The sequence below is a fragment of the Molossus molossus genome, unplaced genomic scaffold, assembly GCF_014108415.1.
Source record: "Molossus molossus isolate mMolMol1 unplaced genomic scaffold, mMolMol1.p scaffold_m16_p_15, whole genome shotgun sequence".
Classification (NCBI taxonomy): Eukaryota; Metazoa; Chordata; class Mammalia; order Chiroptera; family Molossidae; genus Molossus; species Molossus molossus.
In genome coordinates this window covers 33,970,262-33,996,078 of record NW_023425350.1, presented here as the reverse complement: position 1 = coordinate 33,996,078, position 25,817 = coordinate 33,970,262, and the positions used below count along the sequence as shown (strand labels likewise).

The 25,817-nt window shown below is 41.6% G+C and overlaps 1 protein-coding gene across 2 annotated transcripts in view; it reads left to right on the top strand.

Annotated features, from left to right (window-relative positions):
• FSHR (follicle stimulating hormone receptor) overlaps window positions 1-25,817 on the top strand; it is a 148,756-nt gene that overhangs the window by 59,798 nt on the left and 63,141 nt on the right. For both annotated transcript variants that reach the window (XM_036262882.1, XM_036262881.1), the window contains exon 2: window positions 3,171-3,242. In XM_036262882.1, the coding sequence (XP_036118775.1) occupies window positions 3,171-3,242 (72 nt within the window). The remainder of the gene's footprint in view (window positions 1-3,170; window positions 3,243-25,817) is intronic.

The window sequence follows — 25,817 nt, the reverse complement described above, 5'->3', positions numbered from 1 at the left end:
ACAGATGAAAGAAATGGGTCTCTGCATTCCCTCTTCCATGTTGCATTTAATGTACCAGTTTGCTATCAAAACATAAATTCTTTCACTTCAAAGTCCAGAAAAACTGCTTTTCTCCATACTTTGGCTTCTGTTTACCCTCTTAATATTCTGGTTTGTATTAGCTGCTCAGGGTTCCATCTGGTATCAGTTGCTTTGCTTTGGACCTCTGAGGATTTCTCAGACATTTCTGCAAGCTCAGCTATGCATTGAAAATAATATTTTTGCCTGGCCAGCTTTTCACAGTGGTTAGAGCAGTGGTTCTCAACCTTCCTAACGCCCCTACCCTTTAATACAGTTCCTCATGTTGTATGTGAGAAAACACATATTTCCGACGGTCTTAGGAAACCCCTGTGAAAGGGTCATTCAACCCCTAAAGGGGTTGCGACCCACAGTTTGAGAACTGCTGGGTTAGAGCATAGGCCCTTGGAACAAAGGGTTCAATTCCTGGTCAAGGGCATGTACCTGGTCAAGGGCAGGTTTGACCCCTGGCCCTGGTTGGGCTCATGCAGGAGGCAACAAATCAATGTGTCTCTCTCACATTGAGGTTTCTCTTTCTCTCTCTCTCTCTCTCTCCCTCTCCCTCCCTCCCACTCTCTCTAAAAATCAATGGAAAAATATCCTTGGGTGAGGATTAACAACAACAACAAAAATATTTGTTATATATTATATAATATTTCTAGGTCATTTTTAATGGAAATATCTTCAAGTTATCTAGTTTATAGCATGTCAGGAAATGGAAATCAAGACTTTCCATCTTCAGAAAAGATTCAATTACATTAATTTTAACCACTTAATACAGGTACAGGCAATGAAAATTTTTAAAATGTGCCTGCTACTAAGGTTGAGTTAAAAAGGGCTATCTAGTTGACTTGTTTTAAATAAAAGAATCAATTATCTTTGTACATCTCATTAATTAATATTTTAGTTTAATACTTCAACTCCCTCAAATTTTTAGACTGAGTAGTTTAAGTAATTTTACTATGTACTTTTACTGTAGGTTGTTTTCATCAATTTTCTGTCATGTGATAAGTAGGAACAAAAGAAACTTTTCTGTGTTAATTACAGTTATATAAGCACAGTGAAGGGCAAATGAACTAATCTTGATTCTTTGTAAATGGGCATTCTAGAAGTTGACACTCTTCCAGGTCTGTTATGCCAAATTGAAAATTAGATCACTTTTTATTTAAATGGTCTCTTAGAAACTATGCTTTTAGTATGACCTGATAGTTTTAAGACCCAGGCTCAAATTCACCCGCTCTTTCCAATCTTTATTTTATATATTTCTGTACCTTGGGATCTTTCTCATTTCAATCCTTATGTAACATTTATCGTTATTACATCAACTGGATCCCACAACTGTTTTCCGGTGATGCCAAGGTTTTTGGTTTTGCCTTCCCAATATGTAAACTCTTTGCAAGAACAGCACACAGGATTCTCTCTCATAATGTCTCACCATGGAGCTGGTACACATAGCAGTCAAATTCAGACAAAGTAAAAAAAAGAATTGTTTGCTGAATAACAACTTTATCCAAAACAGGAATTTTACTAACACCAATAAATGATAGGAGACTGAAGCAATGAAGGTATGTGAAACTACCCAAGTCCGTGGGTGTTTAAGTATTTAATTCCTGCTCACACTTTGCAGAAGGAAGAATTAAAGTGGAAAGGACACCAAATTCCTATTAATCAGTTACAAATCAAGAGAAAGCCAGAGAGAGGAAATCCAGGGGAATAGTATTCCTAGTGTAGAGATTCCTAAAGGATCACTTAGAATTCCACCCTCAAGTCTAGAACTCTTCAATTTTCAACAGCCATTCATTTAGTCATTCCAGACACGTTTTTTGAGTACTAGTCATAGACAGGCATTGTCCTAGCCATTTGATATGTAGCAATAGACAAATCAGGCAATAATTCCTGCCCTTGTGGAGCTTATTCTAGCTATGGGTAAGAGATAGATAAATACACAAATGCATAAATAGAATGTATGACATGTCAGAAGTGCTATGAAGAAAAATTTAAGCAGAAAATGGGGCTGGGGCCGAGCTTGGGAGACTGTCATTGTAACTAGGGTGATTAGGGAAAGCATCATTGAGAAAGTGGTATCTGAGCTAACGGCAGGCTGAAGGAGCAAGCCAGGAGGATTTCTACAAAAAGAATGTTCCAGGTTTTAAAAAAAAAAACAACACAACTGCAGATACATAGACATTAGGCAAGAAGGAACCTGGCATGTCCAAGAGAGCATTGTGGCAAGAATGAGATGAGCAAAGAGGAGGTTATCGAAATTGAAGCTAGAGCATCTGTGGAAAGGGAGAGTGGGAAGGTTCTGAAGGGTACTGTAGGCCATTGTATACAATTTGGGTTTTTCCCTGACTGAGCTGAGGAGGCATTGGAAGGATTTTGAGACAGGTGTGAGACAAATATTTCAAGCAGAAGAAGATGGCAAAATCTGAAGGCAGCTGAGGTTAAGAGAAGACTTCTTCTTGACTGGAGAAATGATGGCATGTTTGTATACTGATGGGCAGCACCCAGTAGAGAAGCAAAAATAGGTGAATAAAATGTGTAAAAGAAAGGGGGAAATGCTGTAGTGGCCACCTTGACTAGAAGAGAGGGGAAGAGATCGGATGTGGATTAGAGAACTGTTCTCAGCCAGGTCCAGGGTCCTGATCACGCATGGCAAAAGGAGGGCAGTTGGGTGCACAAGCACAAGTAGGTGGGTTGATGGCTGGGAGCCATGGGCGTGCATAGGCAAATTCCCTTCTGTTGAGTTCACTGTCTCTTTGAAAGGTTGGAGCAGATGAAGAGAAAGGGCTTCTCCCAGGGAACAGTAGGCAGCGTGGAGTAGTGGCGACCAGCAAGGTTCATATCACTGCTCCGCCATGAGCTGTGTGACGCTGGGCAACTTTTTTAACCTCCCTAATCCTCAATTTCTCTTTGCTCTAAATGGGTATAACAATAGTGCATCACTGCTTCGTGGTGAGGATGGAGAGAGACTGTGCAAAAGCAACTGCAACCGTCACTAAATGGCAAAGACCTAGTACACTTTGCTGCTAGCAGATCATAATACATTAGGCATTTAATTACTTCTCGATGGATGGATAGGTTGTGATATTTTATGTCCACTCTCTTTTCAGGAGGTTTGTTCTCACCAAGCTTCGAGTCATCCCAAAAGGAGCATTTTCGAAATTTGGGGACCTGGAGAAAATGTATGTACCTGACAATGCCGGGTGGCGGCCTCGATCGGGCCGTGGGCAGCAGCCGCAGATCACACCTGGTGGGATGCCCTGTGCTTAGATGCCAGAAAAGTCTTCAGGCTTCCTCCCAGCTGGCGCCCATATCCGAGTTCCTAAGCAGTGATGTGGAATCTTTCAGAATGTGGCCCTGAAATGAGCACAAGCAATCCAAGAATCCTCAGTTTTCTTTTCTAAGGTGTTGCCTTCAAAGTAATTTTGATAAACAAAAGCCTATTTTCTCTGCTGACTTCTATTCTTTTTCAGGGACACTTTTTATCGTTTCTGACTAATTTTTAACTGACAGCAGGGCCTAAAATTTGTGCTTTAGAGCTTCTCTAGGCTTCCTGTCCCAAGCCATACTGACAAGGTAATTGATACAGAAGCATTTAAAAGTATTAGGAACATTTACAGCCCTGAGGGAGATATCCTATGAAAAGAGAGAACCCCTTGGTTAATGCAAACATTCACCTCTGATTGGGCTCATTTAATGCAGGGATTTTCCCCAGTAGGATTTTTCTCAAAACGGGGACCAGCAATAAAAAGCAGAACAAATTCTCCCCTATTTCAGGTAACCCACTCTCCCTTTGAAGGCTCTTGATTCGTCTCCCAGGCCTTTAGGGCGGGGAAATGTGTTCTTCACGGCCGTGGCAGCCAGAATTCAGGATTTAAATGCCAATAAATACAGCAACAGATAAACGGATTACACCGAAGGGAATGAAGGCAGCCCCCAGATTACAGGTGTTTTCTCCTTCTCGAAGCCGTTCAATCTTGCCTGTTGGTTCTTTCACGCCTCCCCACCTCCACACCTGTTTCAGAATATGTACTAAGGTCTGAGGAATCCAGAAAGAAACCCATTAATGAAAGAAACACAAAGCAGATCGTTATTATTAAATCACCTGCTTAGAGGAGGGTGGTCAGAACCCTGGGTTTGAGTGTCAATTTTAATTCAAACTTACTGTGTAACCTCGACTAAATCGCCGTATCTTTCAGGGCCTTGGTTTCCTCACCTGGGTGCTGAAGGAGTTGTTCTGAAAAGGGGAGATGGTTTATGTGGTCTCTAACTGATAAGTGCAAGCATCCTCCAGTTGGATGAGAGCCCAGTTTAAGACCGGCAGTCTTCAGGGTTTAGTTTCTTGAAGATATTCAACACTCACAGGAGAGAGAGATGGGGCACTCGTCTGAGCAGAGCTCACCAAGGGACGTGGATAGCTTTTGGCTCAAGGTGTGTTCCTGACAGATTAGCTATTGCCCTGCCTGGAATTAACATAGATCACATGATTATTAGATATGCCTCACCCCTCCCTAAACAGCCCTATAATTGCATCAAAATTATTCTAAAAACAGGAATATCCGACATGACAAATAATCCACCTTAATCAAATTCAATCCAGCCATGTGACTGGCCCCTAATTGGGCATTCAGCATCAGACAAGACCTTTCTGTGGTGATCTAAATGGTTGAGCTGAGCTGTTATAGCAGCAATTTCTGAGACAGGGCAGCTGGCCCAGAAACTCAACTTCCTCAGACACGGCTTGTCCACCTCTGCCTCGTGTCTTTACAAATCAGCCTGCACAGACACAGTGAGATGCCAAAAATAAAATGAAAGTGATCTTATTTTTCCCAGCACCTTTTATGTCCCAAGGCTTCAAAAACTTTTGCTGGTAGAGGGCCTGGCACTGAACTGAACTCTGAACACACTGTCTGTACCCTTCCATCTCTATGCTCATCTTCCTCATTGTCTCACCTTCCAAACAAGTCCTCATCTCCTTTCCAGATCTAGCCCTGGCATTTTTGTTTTTCCTTTTAACCAGTTTCCTGAACTTAATAAATACTGGCTTCCTTTCCAGTATCTCCCTCTCCACAAATCACAAAAATCCCTTTCATTCATTTTCGGTGTGTGGCCTGCCTTCACCTATCCTTATGAAAAAGGGGCAAAAGCTTTCTGCACAAACTCGGCCTCCCTTCCCTGCTGCCTTCCTCTCTCCTCCCATCACTGCCAACCTTGTGAAAGAGCAGCCTAGAGTCACTGCCTCCCTCTCCTTTCAATCACTCCTTAAGCTGCCCACTTGCTATGTGCCCATTGATTATATTAATCAATTAATCAATTACTAACACTATTATTCTATTAAAGTTCCCTACAATATCATAACTGGCTGATCTAATGACTTCTACTTGGCCTTCTGAGTAATTAACTTATATGCAGCTATAGATTTCACTGATCATTCATGCTTTTATTTTACTTTTTTTTGTTTTCTTTTTAAATTAATTTATTTTTGTTACAGATGTTTCTCCTTTTTCCCCTATTGACACCCTCCTCCCCCTCGCTCCCTGCCCTGTCCCCAGCTTTGTTGTCCTTGTCCATTGGTTATGCATACATGCATATAAGTTCTGTGGTTTATCTCTTCCCTCCCCACCCCCTCTTCTGGGGATTGTCAGTCTGTACCCTACTTCCACGTCTCTGGGTCTACCCTGTTCCTCAGACTGTTATGTTCATTATATTCCACAAGTAAGTGAGATCATGTGATATTTGTCTTTCTCTGTTTGGCTTGTTTTGCTTAGGATAATACTTTCCAGCTTCCCTCCATGTCGTCCCAAAGGTTAAGAGATCTTTCTTTCTTATAGCTGCATAGTACTCCATTGTGTATATGTACCACTGCTTTTTTATCCACTCTTCTACTGATGGATGCTTGGGCTCTTTCCAGATCTTAGGTATTGTAAATAGTGCTACTATGAATATGGGGGTACCTAACTTTTTTCTGATTGGTGTTTCAGGCTTCTTAGGGTATATTCCTAGAAGTGGGATCACTGGGTCAAATGGCAATTCAATTTTTAATTTTTTGAGGTAACACCATATTGTTTTCCAATGTGGCTGCACCAGTCTGCATTCCCACCAACAGTGTACTAGAGTCCCCTTTTCTCCACACCCTCGCCAACACTTGTTGTTTGATTCTTTGTTGATGGTGGCCATTCTGACAGGTGTGAGGTGATACCTCTCATTGTTGTTTTAATTTGCATCTCTCTGATGATTAGTGATGTTGAGCATTTCTTCATATGTCTCTTGGCCATTTGTATGTCCTATTTGGAGAGGTGTCTATTTAGCTCCTATGCCCTTTTTTTAATTAGGTTCTTTGTCTTCCTTTTGATGAGTTGTATGAACACTCTATATATTTTGAAAATTAACCCCTTATCTGATGTATCATTGGAAATTAGGCTCTCCCATACAGTGGGTCAAAATATGGCCTTTCCATTTTGAAACCATATAATCATATCAATAGATGCTGAGAAAGCATTTGACAAAATCCAGCACCCATTTCTGATAAAAACGCTCAGCAATTTGGAAATAGAGGGGGCATATCTTGAAATAATAGAGGCCATATATGAAAGACCTACAGCCAATATCATACTCAATGGGCAAAAACTAAAAGCATTTCCCTTAAGAATAGGAACAAGACAGGTTTACCCACTTTCACCACTCTTATTTAACATAGTACTGGAAGTCTTAGCCACAGCAATCAGACACAAAGAAAAAATAAAAGGGATCTAAATTGGAAAGGAGGAAGTGAAACTGTCATTATTCATAGATGACATGATATTATACATAGAAAACCCAAAAGACTCCATCAAAAATCTACTAGACTTAATAAATGAATTTGGCAAAGTAGCAGGATACAAAATTAGCATCAAGAAATCAACAGCATTCTTATACACCAATGATGAACTCACAGAAAGAGAAACTTAAAAAAAAATCCCACTTACCATTGTGGCAAAAAAATTAAGGTACCTAGGAATAAACTTAACCAAAGAAGTAAAGGACTATTTGCAGAAAACTACAGGACATTTAAAAAAGAAATAGAGGAAGATATAAAAAAGTGGACACACATACCTTGTTCATGGATTGGAAGAATTAATATCATTAAAATGTCCATACTACCCAAAGCAATTTATAGATTCAATGCAATCCCCATCAAAATACCAACGACATATTTCATAGAACTAGAACAAATACTTCAAAAGTTCATATGGAACCAGAAAAGACCTCACATAGCAACAGCAATCTTGGGAAAAAAAGGACAAAGTAGGCAGGATCACAATACTGGATATCAAGTTATACTACAAAGCTACTGTAATCAAAACAGCCTGGTACTGGCACAAGAACAAGCACATAGATCAATGGAATAGAACAGAGAATCCAGAAATTGACCCAAAACATTATGTTCAATTAATATTCAACAAAGGTGGCAAGAGCATACAATGGAGTAAAGGCAGTCTCCTTAATAAATGGTGTTGGGAAAACTGGACAACTACATGCAAAAAAAAATGAAACTAGATCATTAAGTTACACAATACACAAGAATAAACTCAAAATGGATAAAAGACTTAAATGTGACTCATAAATACATAAAAATCCTGGAAGAAAATATAGGCAACAAAATTTCAGACATCATACACAGCAGAATTTTTACTGGTACATCACCTAAGGCAACAGAAGCAAAGGAAAAAATGAACACATGGGACTACATCAAATTCAAAAGCTTCTGCACAGCACAAGAAACCCTGCATGCTTTTTTTTAATGCTCTTTCTCCTTTTAATGTCACTGCCATCACACCCTTCTGCCTGCCTTCCTACCCTCCCAGACCACTCTACAGCCACCTCTTCATCTTTCTTGTTCCTCCAAACTTCAGAGATTCTGTGGCTCCATTTTTGGCCATTTTTATAGTCACACTTCCAAACCATTATTTATGAAAGAAAGTTATACTTTCATGGCTCCTGAACTTTCGTCTGAGGCACCTCTCTTCTGAGGCCGCAGTGCTTGTTTGGAAATGGAGAGCCTCCAAAATACCCACACCTGAGTAAACTGCCAGTGCCTCCAATTCAACATGTGCCCTTGTCTCCATCCTTAGATTTCTCATCTGCCCATACCGCCCAGTGAATAACATCGCCATCTGCCCAGACTCCCAAGCAAGAAAATGTGGTCTTCCTGGACTCAGGCCTTGTCCGCCCCTTACATCCAGGCGCTTCTCCAGTGCCATTGACTCCCCACAAACATCTCCCCAGAGTGCAACCCTCCACTCACCCCTGCTATTAGAGCCACAGTCTCATCCACTCACACAGCCTACAGCGCGCAGCCGACAAGCCTGTCCCAGCTTCGATCTCACCACCACACCATGGCCCGACCTGCGTGGCTCAAGCTCACTGGCAGAAGAAACTGGAAAGGACTCTTATTGCTAATGATTTTAGTCTTAAGTCCCTGGCACAGAAATCAAAGCCCTCTACCTCCACCACATGCACTGTACCCCACACTTTCACCAGAGAGGAAAACTTGCTGTTTCCCAAGCATTATCATTACCAGACATCATAGTACTTATTTAGAATGTGATGGCTGGTACCTCAGACAGTGCCTGGCACATAGAGGGATAAAAATAGTAGCAGGTTGAATGAATGAACAAACAAACAAAATATATTTTCATACGGTCTTATGTAGACATTGTCCCTCTGCCTAAAATTCTACTTAAAACTGGAACAGAAATTCTGCTTGCTTTCCAGGCTCCGGATCAAATGTTTGTTCTTTTGTCCAGTCTTTCCCGAACTCTCCAGTGTTTCCAAAACATAATCTCATGTTCAGAGTATTAATAGCATATTTATCAGATTATCCTGGGAATTTTCAGGTTTTTCAAGATCCCTTGATGGTTCTTTAAGGGCAAGGGCAGAGTGTAACTTCACTTTGTATTAAAGTACAACACCAAGTCCTGCTGCTTTATCTCCTTGCTGCACCTCTAATCTGTCTACTTATCGCCTTCCCGGTTTCCACCAGCATGCTCTCCCCTCGCCAAATCTGTTCTCTACAAAGTAAGCAGAGGGATGTTTTCTGAATTCATATCTAATTATGTCACCTTCCATGTCTGTCTGTCTGTCTGTCTGTCTGTCTCTCTCTCTCTCTCTCTCTCACACACACACACACACACACACACATTCTCTCTCTCTCCATACCTTACCACTACTGTTAACATTTTTAAAAAATTAAAATAAAACTGGACTTCTCACATATTCTCCTTTGCTCCATTAGCCCCCTTTTAGTTCATAAAATGTACTATATTATGCTGCCCACCACGGTCCTTGCTTGGCACACATTGTTCCTTCTGACTGCAGTGTCCTCTCCACTCTGTCCTTTTCATTTCGTCGGTTCCTCTCACCCTTCCGGTTCCCACGCCAGGCCACTTGCCCAGGAAGCCCTCCTGAACTGTCAATAGGGGGTACTACACCCACTCTCATATTATCACCGAACTCTACGTGCTAAATAGCTAACTCTCATTTTAGCAATTTTACACTTATTTAAGTGATATTTAATTAATTTCTAACTTCCCTATTGGACTAGAAGTTCCCTGAGCACAAGGACATTTTTGCTTTTACTTGATATTAGACCCATGGTGCCTCACACAGATTAAATACAATAAATAACTGATAAATGCATGAATAAAAAATGAATGAATAAACAAATATAATTAGTTGGAGAGACAAGATATCCAGATATAAAAAGAAAATACTAAATAATGTGAATAATAATGATAAATAATGTAGAAGTCTAGAGGCATATGAACACTGGCTGAGAATCTATTGTGATCTAGACATTTACATAATTATAGTTTAAAATATAACCCAGGACAAAAATGTACAAGATAATATGTGTAAAATAAGTGATACAAACATTGCATTTGTTAGGATTCTTTCTGCTGTGAGAGGCAAAAGAAAATAAACCTCAAACCAGCTTAAGGGAGAAAAAGGGGAATTTAATGGCTCAATGAACTTGATGGTCAGAGAGGAAGAATGGCTTCAGAAGCATCTCTGTTCAGGTTCAGTGTCCTCTGGACTCGGCCTCGTTTTCTCCGCGAGGTCTCACTCCCATTATGTTAGTTTCAGCCATGAGCCCCACCCCTGGTGGCCACACAGGCAGCCCCAGCTCTGCCTTCCCGTCTTGGGTTCTATTCAGAAGGAAAGAGCTGACCTTTTTCTTGCTCTATGCCCAAAAGTCTTTAGATTCATATGATTTGCTTAGATCACACAACCATCTCTGGACCAACCACTGCAGCTAAGGGAATATGATACTCAAACTGGCTGTGGCCTGGGTACACGGGCTCCGTTCTTAGAGTTCAGAGCGTCTACCCCAACCACATGGACTTGGAGTGGGGGAGGGAGATCCACAAAACTGACGTCATTGCTGGAAGAAGAGTGGAGACTAGATGCCGGTAAATGAGCAAACAACTAAGGTCTAAAAAGTATGTTAGTCCTGTTCTCAGCCAGAAAAGAAAGGTCTTTATGGGCAGGGTGGTTGGAGATTTGATGAATTTGATTCTTCTCTCTTCCTCCTGTTAGAATGATTGAAAGAATCCAATAACTCTGCCCTAGTCCTTGCTGGTGATTCTTCTTCTTTCATTAACCCAAATTAACCCACTCCCCTCCACTTGAATTCAAAAGGGAAAGGAGTCTTTTTGATAGAAATGGAGCAGGAGCGGCTCCATTGGAAATGAAATGATCACTGTTCACATCTTAGCTTCAATCAGCATCGCTACCTCAAACCTCCTCTTCACTGCTTTGGGACTGGCTGGGGGAAGAGGAAATCATTAAACTCTGCGATGTGAAGTGGCTTTGCAAAGTGCACCGTAAACTGTTTACATTGTCTTTAATTACAGCGGAGCCATATGTCAGCGTGGTATAAAGTGTGAAGATTACACTGAATAGGGTGGGGGGACTAGGTGACAATGTGGTGATTTATGGTAACCAGGAAAATTATGTATGGAAATGAGAGCAATTTAAAAACACATCTACCATGCTATTATAACACTGGAAGGGGAAGAAAAGCCAGTGTATAACAAAATGTCTTTGAAAATAGGAGCATGATGAATATGTAAATGAGACCAATCAACATCAGCTGAGATACCGTATATGCAGATGAGACTGCAATGAGCCAAAATGTGAAATATCTCCCCAACCATAAATATGAACCATATAAAATTCATTTAAAATATTCATGATAACATAAGGACAAAAAATATAATCAAGTGATTTACTTGCATATAAAAATGAGAACACTAGTCTGACACTCCAGCCTCCACCCCCAAATCACAGGGAAAAGAAAAGTTAACAGAGGGACTTATAAAGGAAGATTTATAGAATGAGAATGGCTGCAGGCTCCCTGAGAAAGTGGAGGATTCTCGGTTGTTGGGCCTCATTCAGCACAGAGAAGAGGAAAGGAAATAAATCAGGTAACTAAAACCATAATGGTGACAGTGCTAGAAAATGTGGGTTCCGATCCACTTTACCTCCCTGAGCACCTCCTCGTTAGATAATGTCGGTGGGTCCCTACCTCGGCCTTCTGTGATTCTGAGAATCAGTGGAAAAGGAACTTTGAGTCCTACTTACTAAAATAAAGCAAGAGGGGGAGACTGATGATTCTACAGGCTCCTAGTGAAAAACTGGAGGCCAGTGTTGGGGCAGTGAGACCTCTGAATGGAAAGAGGGGATGTGAGTCCCTGGGCATCAAAAGGATAACAAGGTTTGGTGGTTCTCATCTCTGGTTGCACTTTAAAATCCCCTAGGTAGCTTTTATTATCATTGTTTTTAATGTTTTTATTGATTTTTTTTTTTTTAGCAAGAGAGGAAGGGAGAGAGAGATAGAAACATCGATGTAAGAAAGAAATATTGATCAGCTGCCTCCTGCATGCCCCCTACTGGGGACCAAGCCTGCAACCCTGGCATGTGCCCTGGCTGGGACTCGAACCAGGAACTCTCAGTCCATGGGAGGACACTCAGTCCACTGAGCCACACTGGCCAGGCTCCCCTAGATTGCTTTTAAAATAATCCACAGGCCTACCTTTTCTAGGGATTTTTGCATTTCGTTTGTCTAGGATGGGGCCAAATATTGATCATTTTTTTAAAGCTCCCTTGATGATTCTAACATACATCCACGGTTGAAAGCTACTGAGATGGATGATATTTAAATATGAATTCAATTCATAGAAAGAACATCCATGGACGTGTGCAGTGTGTCTATATGGTGTGGCTGGAGAATAAACAAACGGGAGGGTGGTAAGAGATAAGGTCAGAGAAGGAGCTGGGGTGAGGCCATGGAGCACCTGGCCATGGGGCAGGTTCTAGTGTCATAGTTTATGATGGAAAGTAAATGGGTTATTTTAAACAACTATGTGAGTGATCTGATTTGCATTTTTGCCTTCACGTCCAGTGTGCCGACTCATTTCTGTTTAAATCCCCTGATGAGACTGCCTGTTGTCCAAGGATTTGCAAACTGAGATGTCTGTTTTAAGCTGCAAATTAACTTAGTCAGCATTTGAGAAATTTAAGAATTCTGCCAATTAAGTTGTCATTATTGACCCAGGTCAAACACACATGAGTTAGTGTCTAGAAGTGAAAGTCCTTACCTCATTTCCTGTTCTCCATAAATCTGAAAATAAAGTAGTTTTGTTGTATTTATTGCTTCACCAAAACACACAAGAAGCTGTTTTCTTGTCACGTTTTGGGCTGATGTGGTTTCAGTGTTTCCATTAAGTCTCCTATTTTCAACTATTTCTAGATGGGTCCTTAAAATAAACCCTATAATATCTAATAGCTGCCCAGCTCAACAAGAGAATAATGTATTAGCTTAGTACTTATATACTTGGGTTTGCTTGTTTGTTTCTGCTTTGATTTCTTTTTGTGTGTTGAGGTGGGGGAAGGGGAGTCTGGTAGGGAAAACAGATTCTTGAGATCTAGTGATGTTATGGACGCTCCCAACTCTATATTCCTTATAACTCTCTACATCTCAGTCCCTTATTCTTTATCTATATAGATAGTGCAGGGTTTCTTTTGCAGGATGGGATTACAAGGGAGAATACAAGTAAGAGCCCCACTGTCTTAGTCTGCTTCGGCTGCTGTATGAAAATACCAGACTGGGTGGCTTAAATAACAAACATTTATATTTTACAGTTCTGGAGACTAGCAATCCAAGACCAGAATGCCCGTATGGTCAGGTTCTGGTAAGAACCAACACCCTGGTTTGCTATATCCCCAGATGGCCGAGAGAGAGCTCAGGGCTCTTCATCCCCTTGTATGGGCCCCTTGTAATACCAACATGACAGCTCTACTCCCATGACCTCATTCTATTACTTCCCAAAGTCTCTGTAAGGAATCGGGGGCACCACCGAATAAAACAGAGAAGAGACTGGAGAGCCAATCAGCCGAATAAACAGGGATCAGGCTTTATTGGGTACACTCCGGGTGGGTTCACCGACTCGGAGGACAGGAGTCCGAGAAGCCGCCCTCAGTGTAGGGGCTTGTGTCTTTTATATCTGCCTGTTGCAGCTGGAATTTGTCCCTTAGGGTTTGGCCCTGCGGGGGCTATGCATGGAGCCTCTGGAATGTGAGTCGGTAAGAGCAAGATGGGAGTTAATCTACAAGCTCGAGGCAGGCCGTTCAGGGTGGGAGACAAGGCTGAGCAAGGGAGACAATGGTCGAGCACTTTGCCTGGCGCCAGTCCCCAGGCCATCGGACAGTCTCCACCTCCAAATATCACCAGGCTGATAATTAGGGCTTCAACATATAAATTGGGGAGTTGGGGGGCACAAACATTCAATCCATAGCACCCACTGTTAACTAGCAAGCTTATAGTAATAAACAATGTTCATGTTGTAGATGATCACTTGACTAGGAAAGCACTGATACATCCTCATTGACATGTTCCATCGCTAAGACCCTCTACCCTCTTGGCCACTTCATGCTCCAAGGCATTCATGGTCCTGGTGACCTCTGCTTAGTATCTTTCATTCAGCAGCTAAGACTCCCAGGGGGCAAGACTTGACATAGGTTAGTCAAACAAGGTTTTTCTAGCTTGCCATCAGATAAAATTTTCCATTTTCTAATCAACAGCCAAGCAACATCACCTTTTAAGACTCTGCTTCAGCCATACTTGCCCTTCTGGCCTTTCTTGACAAGGCGAACTGTGGGAGACACCTTCAAATGTTTGTTGGGGTTCACAGATATACCAGAAGATGAACTGGCCTTTTTTTCCCTCTTTCTGCCAGTAACTTGATGTTTTTATCTACTCAGAGAAGATACATTAAGGCAGCATAATACTCAAGTTAAAAATAACCTCATGGCTCTGCCCTGGAGACTCTTGCTAGGTTTTTTGTTTTGTTTTTAATAGAATATTAAAATAAAAAGATGCAATCTAAAAGCAAGCTCCAATCGATGCACAAACTATTCATTTTTATTTCCTCATTTAGCCCATGCCCATCACGACCACATCCATCTGGGCCATTTATGACTTAATAAGATGCTTTAAACAGTAAAAGACTCAAATAGAATATGGACCCACTTTCCTGTCCACCCTCAACAAATAAACTACCTGAATCTTACACTTCATGAACCTCTCCTATGGTGCTTAGATCCACCCTTGCCAGCTTGCATGAAAATGAAATAGTCAGAGATGTGTTTTTACAGTTCAGGCCATTCCAGAAGTTAAACAGGCAGAGAGGAGAAGTGTAAGAGTGAGGGATAAATGCCAGAGGAGTCTAAATGAATAAAGTGGAAGTTAATCACCCCGGTGGGTCTATGATTCTGAAAGAATCTGGGCATAGAGATAGTAATTGTTGATGCCAAATGCTTCATAAACATGTAATTTGCACTTGGATGTGAGCATGTTTTGAAAAGTTACAAGTGCAGACGGACACAAGGTATGAATAATAAAAGAGCACATTTGCTCTGCTTCCCAATCATGTTGTGTCAGCTCAGCCACACACTGACTACTGCTGTTGCCTTTCACACTGGAAGGGTAATGGCAGGCAAAGGTCGTGAATTTGTCATCTCTACCTCTTGGGTCCTTTCCCAACCATTCAGAACCTCTTCCCCAAATCAGGCTCTCAATATTTTAAAAATCTTATTCTTCTTTCTCAGTAAAAATAACAGCATCTGAAGAATGTGTTGGCATTAAATTCAAAGGAGTTCATGAATTGGCTCCTCCAATACAATTTGCCTTTTTAAGAATACATGAAGTAGGTAAAAACCAATTCAAAGGATTGAATTGCTCATAGGTGGGGTTTTCATCAGTGTGGCACATGTGCTTATGGAGATTTTCTTTAATACATGAAAGATCATATATGGATGGGATTTGCTTGTTTGAACTGCAAAATGCATGTCTCCTTGAACTGACATTTCAGAGACGATGAGCTTCCGTAGTCACACCGACATGAGTGCCTCTGAGATTCCATCTACTGAGGACAGGCTCCCTCGCTGTCTGACTGACCAGGTGGACAACTCTGGCTGGTGTTTGCTTTCTCTACTGAATGTTAAAATTGAGGTGTCAGTCTTCATGTATTTATTTAAAATGTGCCCCCTTACACCTTCCTTTATATGGCCTTTCCTACATCTCTTTATATGTACATAAAACTTCTCAGTCCAATCAAGTAAGACACTTGAGATGTGACTTTCATTTAGTGAAGCAGACATTTGCTTTGGGGGGAAAAGGATGGTGGCTTAGGACAGCACCAAGTTCCACAACAAAACAAAATCCTACAGAGAGAGAAGTCCCATGCTAACTTCAAGAAAATGAGGCCAAATCAGAGACTGCCTTTTGGGGCTTTTTAAAGGGAGTAGATTTATAGACTTCAGTCAGGTACTCAAGACAAGTGCAGGCTGATGAATGACACCAACGAATCCATCAAATGATTTATCAGGGTTCACAGAGTAAATGATTGTGATTTCCATCACTCCCTGAACACCTGTGAGGATGAAACTTGTAGAGTTAATGAGCTTCCTCAAGCCAGGGACCCCTCCTTCTCACTAGTGTGTGTACTGTTGTGTTTGTTCTACTTGTGAGCAACTCCAGGAGAGACCAAGCAAACTCAGAAAAACATAATCCATCAGTCAATAATTCCACAAATTCTTCTTGAGCCACAAAATATGTGGTAATTATATTAGGGAATGATTTGAGGAAGCTTATGTGCCTAAAACATTATTGCTAGGTATTCTGGACAATAAAGATAAAGATATACAGTCCTGCTCCAGGGACTCACAAGGTATAATTTTCATATTGGTGAACAATCACAGCTGTCATTTACTGAGTATTTTGCCAGAAACCGAGATAAGCCACTTTACATGTTTTATTGTATTTAATTATCATAATCCTATCATCCCTATTTTACAGTGAGGACATTGAAAACCATTTGGGTTGACTTGCCAGAATGTGAACCCAGGCATTCTGACTCCAATGCACACACAGTAATCTATTATTTTTTAATGCATCTGAATGTAACACATGGGTCTAGATAATATATGCTATAGGGGAGTGATAATCTTGCTCTCTAATGGAGAGAAGCAGGACATACAGAGACACAAATTTACAAAGTTCTTGTCCATTTTATTTGTAGTAGTAACAGTAGTATGAATAGTTTTGCACTGGCTTCCTATTTTATGATTTCGAAATGCCTCATAAACCTTTTAGCTAACACACCCTTCAGGGGCAGCTGGGGCAGGTGTCTGTGCATATCTCAAAAGTGAGAAAATGGAGCTCAGAGAAGTTGGGTAACTGGCCTGAGACCACCAGCTCGGAAGTCATGGAGGTGGGGTTCCTCCGATGCCACATCACATGCATGTTCCCCAGGTAACGCTTTGCTTTCTACAATGCCACTTCTCCGTTATTAAAGAGAAATTATACCTTGAGAGTCGTACAACCGCATCAGTAAAGAATAATAATAGAGTGTCCAAGTCAGAAGAAAAAGCAACACATTTCTACCAAGTATATGACCTTCAGGTGCAGGTGTTTTTTCTCCACGTTTCTTGTATTTCCTGCTCAGTCTTGATGTCTGGAAGTAGATGAATGTGTGATCCAAGCAGTGAAAATCCAAGTGCAAAACTGGCTTTTTCCATACCAAAGAGAAACTGTTCTAAAAGGGTGTGTCTATTACTAAAAATTGGTCCAAGCTATCTTATCAAAACATCACTTTTAATGGAAATTTCCTTTCTAAGTCAACCATGTTTATTGGCTTATTTTGTTCATGTTTTTGCCTATTTCTCTCTGTCTCCCATTGGAATTAATATTCTAGTAATGCGTAGATTCAGCCAGAACTTCTTAGCCAAGACACAGGATTTTATCTTTGCAAAAGATAATTTTTTTTTTTAGTTAAATGCAATGAGCATTTTATGAGTTCCTGCTAAGTATCTCTTACATCATGGCATCTCAAATCTTAGCAAGCATACAAGTGACCCGGGGAGCTAATTAATAAGGAGAATCTGACTAAGGAAGTCTAAGTGGGACCTGAGATTGATTCTGCAATACTAACCAGCTCCTAGGTGGGACCAATGCTGCTGGTCCATGGTCCATAAGGAGTGACAGATCTAAAAAATACTACTCCTGTGTAAGGAGCTAGATAGTGAAGGAGCCAAGAGAAATGGCTCACAGTCCCTGCTCCCGAGTAGTTATCAATAAAACACACATGAAACAATTAGAGAAAAACACAGAACATATGCATAAACTTGTGCTTCATTGTTATAACCAAATGATAATAGGAAAGATGTTCTCACTCTTTCTCATTGTTGATCACATTTAGTAGTTACAATAGTCCTAAGTTTTGGGTACAATTAGTCACTATGAAAGGACTGTCTCAGTTCCTGAGAGCCCCTCTGTCAGTGCTCTGGAAACACAGCCAGACATGGAACATACAATTCACATGCAACTATTTCAAGAGCTAACTCATTGTATGGTTCGTCTGGACAAACTGAGCCTGAGCACTCCTTCCTGTGACAAGAATTCTGTATTTCAGGCAAAAGTAGGAATATAGGCATTTGTACCATGGCAGTGTGAAGTGGGCAAAGGTCAGAGGGAAAGTGCAGATCAAGGTAGCACATAAGGTTTTGTCCAGATCAAGCACAGCTCAAGTTGTGAGTTAGGTGGGTTGGGAGAAGTGAGATCGAGGAAGGCAGTGGGGATGCTGGAAAGGAACAGACAGACCTTCTTTGCCCCTTCCTCCTCCAGCTGAGACCCAGAAACATCCCTGGCATGGCCAATGAGGCTCACAGGAAACCCAGAGCAGAACGAAAGCTCTGCTGATCTGCATGCGCTCCAGGGGAGGGATGCCACCGAGCCAATCACTGGACTGAGACCGCCATGTAATGCCCTTCCTCCTCAATCCATCCATCAAGTTTATAGCAGCAACAAGAGTTCATTACCATGTTCCTGTTTTGCACATTCTTGAACAAGGTTATGCCTCCAATTTTAAGTGCAGTGTACAAAATGAACGAAGGAAGATGGGAGGGCGAGAGGGTTCTGGGAGGGAATGGTAATAAACAGAATAGGTGCTCCTCACCAACTGCAAATGTGACTCTCCCCCACTGCTTACGACTGTATAATCAGAAACAACAACATATCACAAACTCTCAGATTCATTTTTATTAAAGGTTTCTTAGCTCCTTTTATTGATCATTCATCTTTCAGTCTTCCGTATTAGGAGCTGAAAGAAAAGATGAATTTCAGTCCTAACCCCCAAGAAGTTTGTGATGTAGTTATAGAAGGAATAAGAGTAGTTCCTGTGAAATGGAGAACATAAATCAGAACATGAGAAATCTCTAAATATTGCTGTCCAGACCGCGGGTGCTGAAAGCAGTTCAAACAGGTGGGAAGTTCAATCAATGTGGAGCAGAGAAAGTTTTGTGGAGACTGTAGGATTTCCACCATCAAAGAGGAGAGGGGAAAGTGTTCTGAGTGGCAGATGTTCATGAAACAGAATCAAAGTCATAGTGGGAATCTGAGATCATCCTAAAGAGGTATGCAAACTTCTTGTCCTTCGATCACATTAGACACACTGGCTTTCCATTAAGTTCTGAAAGATTAAATAAGACTAGAAAGAAAAGTTCCATACACTAGGATAACTATCTGAATTCACCAGGATACTGACTCCTTTAATACCCCACCCATGATTCTGTAAGCAAGATGCTAAAAGCTTGTCCATCGTTCCTGATAGTGTAATTGCCTGTGTACGATAGGCAGACTCAAATTACATTTTAAAACTGCTTGGTGCCATTGATTTGGGGGAACTGTTGTTAAAGAGATCAGCTCTCTCCATGGGGTAGATGTCCCTTAGACTGGGCTTATGCATAACCAAAGCGAATGGCAGATGTACGTATGTCCACTTACCTCAACCTAATTACACAGTCAAATCAGGGCACATGTAAAATTCACTTCAGGACCCTAACTGTCTAATTTTTCTGTTTTCATAGATTGTATTCACTGAGTAAATAATAAACATATACCACGACCTCACCGAGTCAGAAGCACAGGTCGAAGTGGTGAACCACACCTGGGGTAGTCTGGGGCAACCAGACCTCTTGGCTCCAGAAAGTGCTGTTCCTTCCTGAGGACAGTAAAACTCCTCCATGTTCCCCCAAACCTGGACAGGGCTGAAGTCATAAAGGGAAATATTCTTCTCCCAAAGAACAATAGTTTTCCTGATCTCTAGAGGAAGTTAAGTCAATGCTTAGTTTTCTCCATCATAGAAATATGAGGTGTTGGTATACTTTTTTAAATGCTCTAAGATCTCCAATATCCCACCTTTTTTCATAAACTGCTGTTGATGTCAGGATGAAAACTACGCTACGTCTGCTCATTGAATTTACAGGTGACACAGTACTACAGCGGGTCTCTGCCTCTTGGCAATCCTCTCTTTAAACAATGCAAATGGCAGGATCGGACGGAACTAAATACCACTTCCTCAGTCCTTCCTCATTATCTCTGTCGCTTCAGTCCTAACCCATTCCCGCTCCTGGCCCCTGCCACTGGAGTCTAGGGATGCCAACCTTAGAGAGACATAAGAAAAAGCCATAAAAAAAGGGAAGCTGCTGTTCCAACATTCACTAATGTATGATTAAAAGTAAAACTATGTCCTTTGAAGGACTTAAAAGATACAGTAACAAACACAGGTGATTCTGTGCCCATCCTATATAGAGAAAGACATGTTGATGGCAATGAATTTTTCAGCCCTTAATCAAGGTCATTAGTGAATTTTGACCCCCACCTTTGCCAAATTGCCCCTGCCCCCCTGTGAGACGTACCACACTGCTCTGATAATCCTATTTTCATGTTTCAGTGTCTCTTTATTCTTGATCTATCATCCTGTCATTAGCATTTAAAAATCTCCTCATCCCCCCATTGACATCAAATCTGGTCTGATTCTCGTTCCAAATAATTCTTAAACACAGAGGTAGATGGTCACCGTTAAGCCACAGGTTAACTGCCCCGGAATTAGGCCACTGGACAAAAGTTGGGAAGGTCAAGTTTCAAAAGCAGCAGCTCTAGACTCCACAGTATAAAATATGACATGAAAAAATGTGCACTTGCCTTGCCTATGTCCCTGGAAATACTTCCGAAGGGAATTGCTGTTAGATGGTGGGAGGGTGGCTCCAAATCTCCAGTGTTTTCTTCCTCTTCACTTAAAAGTAAGTGTCCCATAGTGAGACAGGAAGGAAGCTCTGTCTGAGGCTGAGAGACTCCACCCCCTTCCCTTCAGGCAAGGATGTCAAGGGGATAACAAGGAAAGGATCTCAGAAAGTCTCTCAGGAAGGACCTCAAGGAACTCCTCAGACGAGACTCACTGTCAGTTCTAGTATAGTGCATTACAGTGTTTCCCAGCGACCCTATTTTGGATCTTCCTTAGAATGATCTAGAAATATATATATACTTTAATCCTCCGGGGCCATCAATCAAAGATAACTTGAGGTCAAAAATAATTCTTCACGTAGCCTGAAAATCTTAATAAGAGATATGCACATTTCTGGAAAGATGGGGTCTCAGTTCTGCCCACTCTAATTGCAATTTCTGTTTACTCGTATAACTTAGATTTTCTGCATGGCAGGAGGAACTCCGTGACATGTCACCCTTAGAAGCTGGACTAAGCAAAAAAAAGAGCTCTCTCTCTTTTCAGAAGCAGCAGAGGCATGCTCACTGCAGTATGTAAACATTTTATACTGAGTGAATTCCATTTCTATCCATGCTCATCACAAATGGGCACCACCAAAATGCTCACATACATATTCACAGAGGGCCTCTCAAATGCATTGTATGAAAAAATCAGAGATAAGCAGGAGGCACAGATCTGTTTCATTTAATTAGAATTTCAGAGAAGCCCAAAGAAAAAGGTCTGTGTCTCCTTAAATGTTCTGTTTCTGCAGGAGTATAGCTATCTTGCATTGTCAGGTGGCTTGAATTGGAAATGATTCCAAAGGCAAAGCCTTTAAACCATGAATGTTTGACTTGGGTAATATTATCGCAGACACACAATGAAAGAAACCATTGAGCCCATATCTATTCCAAATTTTGTGTGTGTCCATTTCTCCTTTAATCCAGGTGAGAGACTATCCCCCCTATATTAATGCCAGAACCCTGACTTAATGCCATGTTAGGAAATTCTGCATTGCTCTGAGCACATCCCCTAAGTGTGTTCCCTCCTTCTTTTGATTCTCTGCTGTTTTATTTTCAAGTCTCTTTTTATCATCTCTCCCCAGCTCAACTATCCAACTTTGTTTGCTACTACTCATCTTCAAGGACCCTGCGTGCCATCTGGATCAGGCTCCTCGTGGCCCCATATCCATGCTCTCCCCTTTCTGACCTTCTCATTTCTCCTCGTGTGTTCCCCTGCCTGCAGCATTATCATGCCTCTCTCCATATACATGCATTTCCCCTTCGGCACATATATACTGAGCACCTACTGTGCACTGGACACTGGAGAGACAACAGTGACCAAAATAGACAGACGCCCTTGCCCTCGTGGAGTTTAGATTCTTGGAACAGGAGACAGACGACAAACTTTTTTTTTAAGATCAGGTAACTTATAGAAAGAGTAAGATGATAAGTTCTGAGTAGAAGTGGAGAGGAAAACAGAGCAGGGTAACGGGATTGGGAGTGCCTCTTTGAAGAAGACTCACTCCCTGGTCTGAGCTACAGCAGCCACAAGATACTCAAATTCCATTTGGTCTCACCAGGCCGTAATATCTCCATGTCCACCTCTGCGGCACTTCTTTGGGCCTATTTTTAAAATAAACCTAACTACAGTTGAATAGGAAAAACAAAGGAAGCAACAACTCTGATTTGTTGGGGGGGTTTTGGTACATGCCCCTAGTTGGAACCAAACCCAGGACTCTCTGAACCACAGGCCAACGCTCCAACCACTGAGCCAAACTGGCCAGTGGGCAACAACTCTGTTTTTTAAGCAGCTCCCTGAACCACCGTGTATATTGTTTCTCAAGGCACTGTCCGCTGTCCTTGAACTACCTAGAGACTCTCCCAAGCTGTGAAGCCAGGAATACTGTCCCGCATGGAAATGGTTTTGGTTTTGTTTTTCACAATTCAGATAGATAGGAATTTTTATGACTACAAAAGCAATGCATGCTTGCTATAGAAAAACAGGCAATGCAAAAAGTTACAAAGACCAATGGTTTTACATAATTCCACAAAGAGATGTCCGCCGTTAACATTTTGATGAACAGCCTTTCATCATTTTTTCTCTACTGACACGTTTTTAAGAAATCAAAGTGAGCCTGGTTGGTGCGTCTCAGCAGAGTGAGCAGTGTCCCATGGACTGAGAGGTCCTGGTTTGATTCCTGGTCAGGGCACATGCCTAAATTGCTGGCTTGATCCCCAGTAGGGGGCATGCAGGAGGCAGCCAATTGGTGTATCTCTCTCACATCAATGCTTCTATCTCTCTCTCTAAAAAATCGATAGCTATTAAATTGATAGCTATTAAATTGATAGCTATTAAAGTTCAAGAGCTATAAAAGACAAGTTCAAGAATCCCTAATTGAAGAAAATGATAAATAAACATAAGGGATCAAATACCAGCTTGGGAAAAAGTAGGAGTCCACAGGGATCATGTCACCTCCAGTTCAAACCGAAAGGCTTGCAGAGTGCTGAAAAGAACACAGCGGAGACACTCCTACGCTATGGGGAAGGTACATTTTTTGTTAATCTCAGAAAGAAGAGAGAGGAGAGCATCGCTTTCCTGTCGCGTCACTCTGTGCCCTCTTCCAGGAAGGCTTAGCCTGGGAAGCACTGTAAGACAGAGGCCGTGAATACAGGGGTCTGTGAATACGTTATCTTTACTGTCTAAGGATGTTGAATGTCATTAGAGGGAAATCAGTGTAAAAGACACCAGGTCTCCAGAACCCAAGCCTGGCAACACAAGAAAAAAGAAGACCGTGGGCTCCTTCAAAACAGACCAGAGTGTAGGACATAAAAGGGCCCCCCACGGCCCCGCAGACTGGTTTCTCAGAGATAAAGAACCTGCTGACTGCAGCAGCACGTAGACTTATACTTGCTACAACAGAATGACCTGTGGAAATGCCATTCTGGTGTATGCATGTGTTAAAACTTTGCTTTAGATTTACATTTAGGAAATATACAAGGGCCTTATGAAAATAAACTTGTGATCGATCAGAAGACATTTAGCATCCAGCACATACGCATATATGTAAACATATATACATGTGATAAAACCTTGAAATGTCACCATTACAATTTCTTTAGTCTCCCTTTCTTCTCTGCTCTTCTAGAAGTTATGTGTTCTATTCATTTTATAGTTTCTTTATCATCATTTTAATCCATTTGAGTCTTAATTACCTTGACTGCAAATTGTTATATCAGCATTTTCTTTTTTTAATTAATTTTTGTTACAAATGTTTCTCCTTTTTTCCCCACTGATTCCCCCTCCCCCACCCTCCCCACCCTGTCCCCACCTTTGTTGTCCATGTTCTATATCAGCATATTCCATTCTTTTTTAAAATCTGTCCTTTTTCACACTTTTCTGTTTTGTCTTATGATTTCTATACTTCTTTTATCTCTTTGCACATTTGAAAATACTTATTTTTAAATCTCTTGCAGTCTTATTTTAATCCCCAATCATCAAGGTATAAATATTCTCTCTGGTGTGTGTGGTATTTTCTTGTATGATTTGTAACATTTCCCCTCGGTTCATCTTAGGAGGGATAAAGGGTGATCAGTGAGAGTCCCATGCTCTGGGTGTAGAAACATCCTGACAGTTTCTCATTCGCTGCTGCCTAGCATTTTCATATTCTCCAGTTTGGGGATGATCTTTCCATTAATTTCGTGGCTTGAGAATGGCTGAATTTTCAACCAACATAATCACGTATCACCAGCCTGGTGTTATAAGTACTTGCAGGTGACTGTTTCCACCTGGGGCCTAGGCTGCTTCTTTGATGTTTCCCCCAGTCACTAAGGGGACTTTTAGAGCCTCCATTTCACTGTTACATAGTCTTTCCTGACTTCTGACTTTATGCAGGTAGCTCAGTCTAGCTCCTCTCAGACAAAGACAAATCTGCAATTTGGGCTCATCTTCCCAAGTGAGTTTTGAAGCTTCAAAACCCATTAAGCTAATAAGAATGTTTCCTTAGTCCTTTGGCTTCGGTATATACTCGTCATTCCATGGTTTCTAAATTGGCTAAGTATTTTTCAAGTGTTTGATCTAGTTCATCCAGCACCGGTATGTGCCTGAAGGCAGAGAGGCCTACATCTCAAGCTTCTCCATCAGCCAGAGCACTGCCCCAGCGTCTGTGATGGTCCGTCACCTTCTCCTGGCTCTCCTCTGAAACCAGGTTGACAGAGGGAGGTAACCAATTATCTTAGTGGAAGATACAATTTAGATTACATTCCACCTTGACAAACTGGGCTGCCTGATGGTACTGAGCATCCCAAGGAAGAAGAAATGATAGAACGGAGGAAGAAGCAATAGAAACAAGATGCAGAGGACACCAAAAGCAACTTTCCCCAAGTTCCATCCCTGGAAATTCATACACGTCTATAAACATGTACATTACTGATAAGCAAGGGAAAACGAAAACCAGAAGGCCGCTGTTGTTGTACGCGGGGCTGTGCTCTAAAGGTGTCTCGAGAGCCGCAGGTGCTCTTCTGCTAGAGGAGAGAGTTGGGAATGTTAACCACAGGTGAGCAGGTCAGCCTTCCTCAACTGCTAAGGATCCTGTGAGGGACTGAGCAATACTCTGGTAACCCAAGGCCTGATCTCACCAACTTTTGGGAGCTCCAGCTCTCACCCTTTCCCTGTTATAACTGGCTTCCTCCCACTCAGTCATTAGGCAGAGAATGGCAAGGGGGCGGGGGGAGTGAGAGTATCAGGCAGAAAGTTAATCACTCTAAACTCTCCTCCTAGATATCAATCATTTGAGCCCTCCAGGCTCTGGGTCTTGTCTCCTTAACACAATACTCCCAGGAAGCAGGCTTTGTGTTTGCTTTCCGTGGTGTTGCATTGTGTCTGAGAGACACCTACAATTTATCTGCTGGAACAATTAATTCATTTTTATTTTTTCTTGTGAGTGGGTAAAGACCTGGAGCTCCTTTTTAACCAGACTGTTATGAAATCATGGTAGGTCAAAGATGTGATTTAAAGGTCTTCAGAAAGACCCAAAGACTCCAAAATTACTTCTCTATCTGTTTCGCTGTATCCAATATTCATAACAACTCTTGTGTTAAAGTTTTGCTCCCTATT